Here is a 6,202-nt window from a genome sequence, read left to right on the forward strand (position 1 = left end):
CTGGAAACAGTAGCAACATTTTGCTGGCAGTTTGATGTTGTTGACGGCCCGTTGACGGCGATTATGTTGATGACGCGCAACACCAAGACCGCAACGAATTTACGCGCAATTCTCCACCGCTTCGCCATCTCGAGTGGCAAGCGGTAAGCATTTGTATTTAAATATACACCAAAAAGTGTTGCGAAAATGTTAGAACGCCTTGCAAGTCCCACTTAAGCATTAACATTCTGTTATCGATTGCATTGCATTTCTCTGTTATCGAGAGTTTCTCTGTTATCGTGCCATTGTTGCTGTTTATCCAATTGAGTGATGAGCTCTAATTTGTACGTCTCCAGTGTTGCTCAACGGCATTATTTATCTTCTGCTTTTAACGTATTTTCTAAAGGCTAGTTGCATTATTTTATGCTTCAATTGGCTACTGGATTGGATCCTTGTTTTGTCAACATTTTCGCGCGGGTGTATGTTGATGACCAAAAACGCAGAACCCACACTCACGGCAATAACAACAACTACAACAACAACAACAACAACAGCTTTGCGCCGACAGTAGCTGCAGGAATATAACAAATCAGTTGCTGCTGTTGTTGTGGCTGGCAGCCACTGTTTATCCGTTGGCTGTGTGCAAAGTAAAAGGGTTAATTCATTTGGCTACAGTTGAGGAGCCATTCTGACTGCGTCATCTTGCCAAGAGACGTGTCTTGTGGCTTTTGCTGTTGCTGCTGTTGTTGTTGTTGTTGCTGTTGTTGTTATTTGCGGTGGCGGCGGCTGCTGCTACTGCTGCAATTTTGACAAGCAAACAGCGCTTAAGCGAGTTAAGTGGTTGCGAGCAGCACAAAAGCCGCTTGCCTTTTGCCTTTGCCCAAGTCAAATTCCAGGGATCAACACTGCCAACCAGACGGCCTGCAACACAGTAGTCAACTCGACGCAACTCAACTCAACTCAAGCCATCGCCATCGTCACCGTCACCGCCGTCGACATCGTCAGCCTCATCATCGTCCGCCTCATCATCGTCTTGGGCTCAAGTTGAACTTAAGCGCGTGTGCTTGCCTAGTAGCTCGGGCGGCGGCTGCGGCGGTGGTTTTGGCGGCTAGCTTTTCTTTTTCTTTGTTTTCATGCCCTACACCCATTGAAAATGGGCTAAGATGGTGTAATGGTTTTGTGCAGGTGTTTGTAACAGGCAGAAGAATTCATCTTCGGCCCAATGTACTCCTGACCAAGAGCAATAGGTCTGTGCGTTCGTATAGAGAGCTAGAGAGCTGAACTCGAATCGAACGTAGGTACGCCGATTGTCAGCGCAGATCAAGTTTATTTTAATTTTCATCCCTTCAAAAATTGTATGATATTTTAAGAGTTATAGCCTTAGGCGTAAGTATCTACACACTTTTGTGTGTCATATTTTTGTCCTGCAAACTTCAAAAAAATCGGACTATAAATGCCGAAATTATTCTCGTTGGTAACGGCAACCAGGCGCTGAGCTTAGGGTATCTCCTAGCTGGGCATTCCTGACTGGGGCATCCTTTTGTTGTTTTTTTGCTTTTGATTTTCACCGTTTTTGTGTGCACAGTGTGGATAACACAACGCGCCCCGTCCTGAAAAGGGGCGTTTGTATTTGCATGTTATGTGGAATATGCACACACACACACACACACACACACACACACACACACACACACACACACACACACACACGAACACACATACAGCTCTGGCAGCTGCTACAATTAAGAGTGCTAAACTCTTGTGTAATCGTCCCGAGCTACCAAAACGCTCCAGTTACGCCTACCACCACGGGGCATGGCGGACCGCATGCCATTACAGTTAAATGCAAGTGCATAAATAACAATTACAGTTGCACCAGCAGCAGCGGCAGACAACAAAAACAACAACAACAACAATTAGAATAACAACAACGGACGCTCAGGTGTCAATTGGGGGCCGCGCTGTCCGGCGGCCATTTTGCAGCAAAAGCGCATTTGCTGATCGCCATATATCGACATATAATGCCCGTTGATTATTATGTTTACACTTGGCTAGCAATTTCATGGCTGCAACCATTTCGGCCAAACAGTGCTCTAATAATGAACCCGGGCCAAGAAATCTCAATGCAAATCAACGGCAATTAATAATTCATCGCCCGCTGGGCTCCTAGCATGGCGTCATAGCAATTATATGGGCCCGGTTGAAGAGAGTGTTGGGCAGAGCTCTGGCAAGAGTTTGAGAGTTTCAGGGGGGGGGGGGGGGGGGGCTTAGTAATACAATAAGCCAGTAATCTAAATGCACACGAGGGCTGCCCCTAAAGTGTTTCTACTAAGCCGTATTTAATAAGGCCAGTGAAAAGGTTGCCAAGTTAGGCTGGTTCGGTCTGTAAGCCAAAATTTGTATACTTCATATAATTTAAAAGCTAATAAATGTAATATTTTTTATTATTTCGTGTAAGTATGGCAACTCCACATCAGCTTTTGTTTAAAGTTACACAACACTTTACTACTTTACTTCAATTTATCGATTTCACTCCTCTTCACTTATTCTTATCGATATATGTATAATACATTTTGATAAAAAGTATCGTTGCGACTTTCATCAAACTTGAATACTCTTGAATCCATACTCGTTTATCTGTCCATATCTTTGTCTATATTCAATAAAATAAATTTAATATGCAAAACAGCCGGCCAACTGCTGCAGTGGCCGCCTGTCGTCCAATATCAGCAAATTTGCAATAAAATATTTGTCTGGCCGCCGTGTCCAGACTCGGTCTGGGTCTCAGCTCCAGCTCTGGCTGCAGCAGTGGGTCGTCGAGTGGTGGCCGTTGCGGCTACTGAAAATTATTTATTCGCACCTTTCGCCGCCGCAGACATCGCTTGCCGGCCCCGTGCCGCCCGGCTTGTGCCTGTCTGGCAGTTCACCCAGTTGGAGCTGCATTTCCATTTGCTTATCAAATCGCTTGCATCGTGCAAAAGAAATGCAGGGCAAATATAAATATTAGCGAGCTGGCGCAACTGCTGCCGGGCATCGTGGGGCGGAGACAGCCAGCCTGATATAAGATCGGTCTACGAAATTAGGCGCTGGCAAAAATCAAAAGCCCCTACGGCCATTTCAGCCTGTCCCAAGCATGAAAAGTGTGAAAACGAATTAGTGCAAATCCAACTGAGAAGTCACCATTTGCTCAAAGGGGTAGAGTATGCAGTAGGGCAGTAAGGCGCAGCGAGTGAAAGAGAGAGGTATACAGATAAAAGTAGAAATCAATGTTGAGTTAAACTCTCGCAAGTTGGGAGCAATTGAGGTTTAAATTTCGCGATCTGCTTATAAGATCTACTAGATTTATTCATACCAATTCAGTTTTCATTGGAGTTCGTTGGGAGCACCAACAATTTTCCATACAAAAATTATTCATCAGGCTTGCAGAACGCATGACAGTTCTTTATAAAAAATAGTCTTTGCATTTAAATATAACATCTTTTCAACAAAACGGCCGTCAATGCGAATGTGAACAATTGAATTTTTGCTAATATGGAAGAACCCTAATGAAGTCTATTATTGTCCGTAGGTATGTAACTATTTTTTGTGATTTTATTTTCTTTTTAAAATCTCTTCTTTCTTTTTAGCGCGTTGATCAGACCTCAGGATCAGGAATTCCGACGCGGAAGAGATTTAGTATTTTTTGTTAAGATCTGTTTCGACATCTCGTTCCATTTCTATTATATAAACTGAATATTTTTTGGATAGCTCCTTTCGCACTAACTAGAATGGCACAATTTTAGTGAGATATACTGGGAGAGAGTAGATAACAAAACACAAAGACAAGTTATATCTATAATTCCATAATAGAGCTATACTAAGAATGAGTAGATGTCAATAAGTATCCACGCATCATTTATATCCATAATTCCGGACAATTTTATTGGTAGATCTACAGTTCCGCAACTGTCTATACTACCTGTTAGGTTTGGGTTCCCAGCGCCAGATCCAAGCGTAACTTCAACAGTTGTTTGATTTCCCGTTCGACAAGCGAAACAACTTTTGAACACATGTTGCATGCAGCTTGTTGCTGCTTGTGCTCCACAAATGCCAGTCAAAGTTGAATTGTCACTTGTACATGGGCGCCCAATAATTATAACAATGGGTGGGCCACACATACACACACGCACACACACACACACACACACACACACACACACATGGAGCTGTTAACTGTGGCATGTTCACAAATTTGTTAGCATTCCACAATGTTGGCCACTGACAAAACGGCCGCCCAAAACGATGGAAGTTGCCAATGACAAATTTTGTTGTTGAAAATCGTGTTGCGTGTATGGCCACATTGCGTGGCGCATGCGTGGAGTCGGGCACATTGACAAATCGCCACATGGCGGGCGGCCAATTAGCAACAAGTCGGGGCAAAATTGAGCCAGCTCGCGGCTCAAACGGCAGCGCCTGGCTAAGCAGAGAAAGCAAATGGTTAATGATTCAAAACGGACTAGAAACATTTATTGCTGCCTGGACTCGGGTTGAAGAAATATGAACTGCACGTGCTGCACATGACTGTCCTCCAAAGGTGTCTCCAGCAATTCCAGTGTCTGCTGCTTGCTAAACTGTGCAAAGAAGAAGTATGAGGAAGAGGAGGAGGAGAAGGAGCTGGATAATTGTGGTCATCAGCATGTACTTACATTTAGCTTGAATTCCTCTAGGAGTGGCTCACCCTCTTGCAAATACAGTCCTAGAGCAGGAGTACCCAACTGCTCTATGCAACGCATATTAAACAGACTGTATAGCAGCTGGATCGTCAGTTGGGGGCAGTCGATCAAGTAGAGCTGTGTGAGCACCGGGCAGGCGTTAACAAAGGCCGCCACCTGTTCATTGTTGAGATTGGAGCAATGACAGAATGCCGCATAGCTGAGCATCGGCAGCATGCAAAGCGTCGTCACGTCCATGGCACCAAATTGACAATCGATCAGCATGAGCCCGTCCAGCCGCATGCAGCGTTGCAGCTCCAGGCTGAGCAGCCACTCGGCACTGCCCAAGTGGCTGCCATTGATCTGTATTGTTTTGATATCGTTGGTACGGCAATACAGTATCAAGGACATGGCAACGAGTGTCGTCTCTGCGTTCGCCTCCTTCTGTTGCAGCTCAAGGAATTTCAGCTGCGGCAGCTGACAAATCTCCGTAGCGGTGCTCACATCTATGGCTGCCACGGGTAGCGTTAACTCCTGCAGTTTTGTGCACCTGGAGATGCCGGTTATATCTGCCTTGCCGCTCCCCAATATCTGTAAGCACTTCAAGCGCTCACAGCTGTCCCAAATGGCAGCGAATGCCTCCGGCGAGACATCCTCGTGCAGCGCCAATAGCTTCAGCTGACCGAACTGCTCAACGAAACCCATCTGCACGGGCATGTGCAGCTGCAGGCGATGCAGACGCGTCAGCAGCTTGGGCAGCGAGTGGAGCGGCCACATGGCACAGTTGTCGCCCTTGCTGCTATCCCAACGGATCTCGCACTCGCGCACGCCGGGCAGCTCGTTAATGCCACAGCGCTCCAACAGATTGAGCTGCTCCTGCAGCTGGTCGCTGTTGAAGCGCACGCTGCTGAAGTGGCGGCGCATCTTGCGCAGAAATTGCTGCAGTGCCTCGCCGATCAGTTGTTTTTGGAACTCTTCAAAATCTAGACAAGTGTAGGTCTCGCGCCATGTGGCCATCAGCAGCTGGGGAAGCTGCCTGGAGTTGCGTCTCACCTCCACCTGCTCGGCAATGCTAAACTTATCGAGTACTCCGAAAAGTGGCGACCTGGCCTCCTTGTCCAAGCGCTTGTATTTGACCAGCACCGACTTCGAGGCCACTGGAGTGGACAACGTAGAGGTGCTCATTTTCGGCGAAAATGCAATACGTATTCTTTAAAACAATTTTTAAATTAGTGTAAAAGCCTTGTGAATTACTGGGGAGGAGTAATTTGTTGTATTTAGCTAAACAGCTCGTATATTTATGAGACGTGTATGCCTTTGCCCTTGCCTGCTCAGGTAGGATTTGTTGATTACAAAAAAAAAGCTGATATGATAAGGGGAATAATTACAAGGTTTCTTAAGAAAAACTTGATCGCTTTATTTTTTTTTTTTTATAATTTTAGTTATTTAATGAAAGTGAGAGAGATGTATATATATGTATTAAATTACAGGAAGATGAGCAGAAATATAGTTTCTCAAATTGGAAACTCATA

At 45.4% G+C, this 6,202-nt stretch overlaps 1 protein-coding gene across 2 annotated transcripts; it reads right to left on the reverse strand.

Moving 5' to 3' along the window:
- Positions 1 to 4,456: 4,456 nt before the first annotated feature.
- On the reverse strand, positions 4,457 to 5,958 carry LOC115765752. 2 transcript variants are annotated; one of them, XM_030709414.1, is made up of 2 exons: positions 4,665 to 5,958; positions 4,457 to 4,584 (listed from the first exon to the last, which is right to left on the reverse strand). In XM_030709414.1, the coding sequence occupies exons 1-2, from the start codon at positions 5,853 to 5,855 to the stop codon at positions 4,465 to 4,467; spliced, it is 1,311 nt and encodes a 436-aa protein (XP_030565274.1). In that variant the 5' UTR covers positions 5,856 to 5,958; the 3' UTR covers positions 4,457 to 4,464. The 2 variants fall into 2 exon arrangements, with proteins under 2 accessions (XP_030565274.1, XP_030565275.1); XM_030709415.1 differs by having other exon boundaries at positions 4,457 to 4,589.
- Between the last annotated feature and the right edge of the window lie 244 nt (positions 5,959 to 6,202).

The sequence above is a fragment of the Drosophila novamexicana genome, unplaced genomic scaffold (genome assembly GCF_003285875.2).
Source record: "Drosophila novamexicana strain 15010-1031.04,08,12 unplaced genomic scaffold, DnovRS2.1 tig00000986-arrow-arrow-pilon, whole genome shotgun sequence".
NCBI lineage: Eukaryota > Metazoa > Arthropoda > Insecta > Diptera > Drosophilidae > Drosophila > Drosophila novamexicana.

Excerpts from the sequence above, each read along its gene's own strand:
- LOC115765752 (XM_030709414.1), bottom strand. The coding sequence starts at position 5,855 with ATGAGCACCTCTACGTTGTCCACTCCAGTGGCCTCGAAGTCGGTGCTG. Across the intron at positions 4,585-4,664 it reads TAGAGGAATTCAAGCTAAAT|CAAGCAGCAGACACTGGAAT; the intron begins GTAAGTACATGC and ends TGCACAGTTTAG.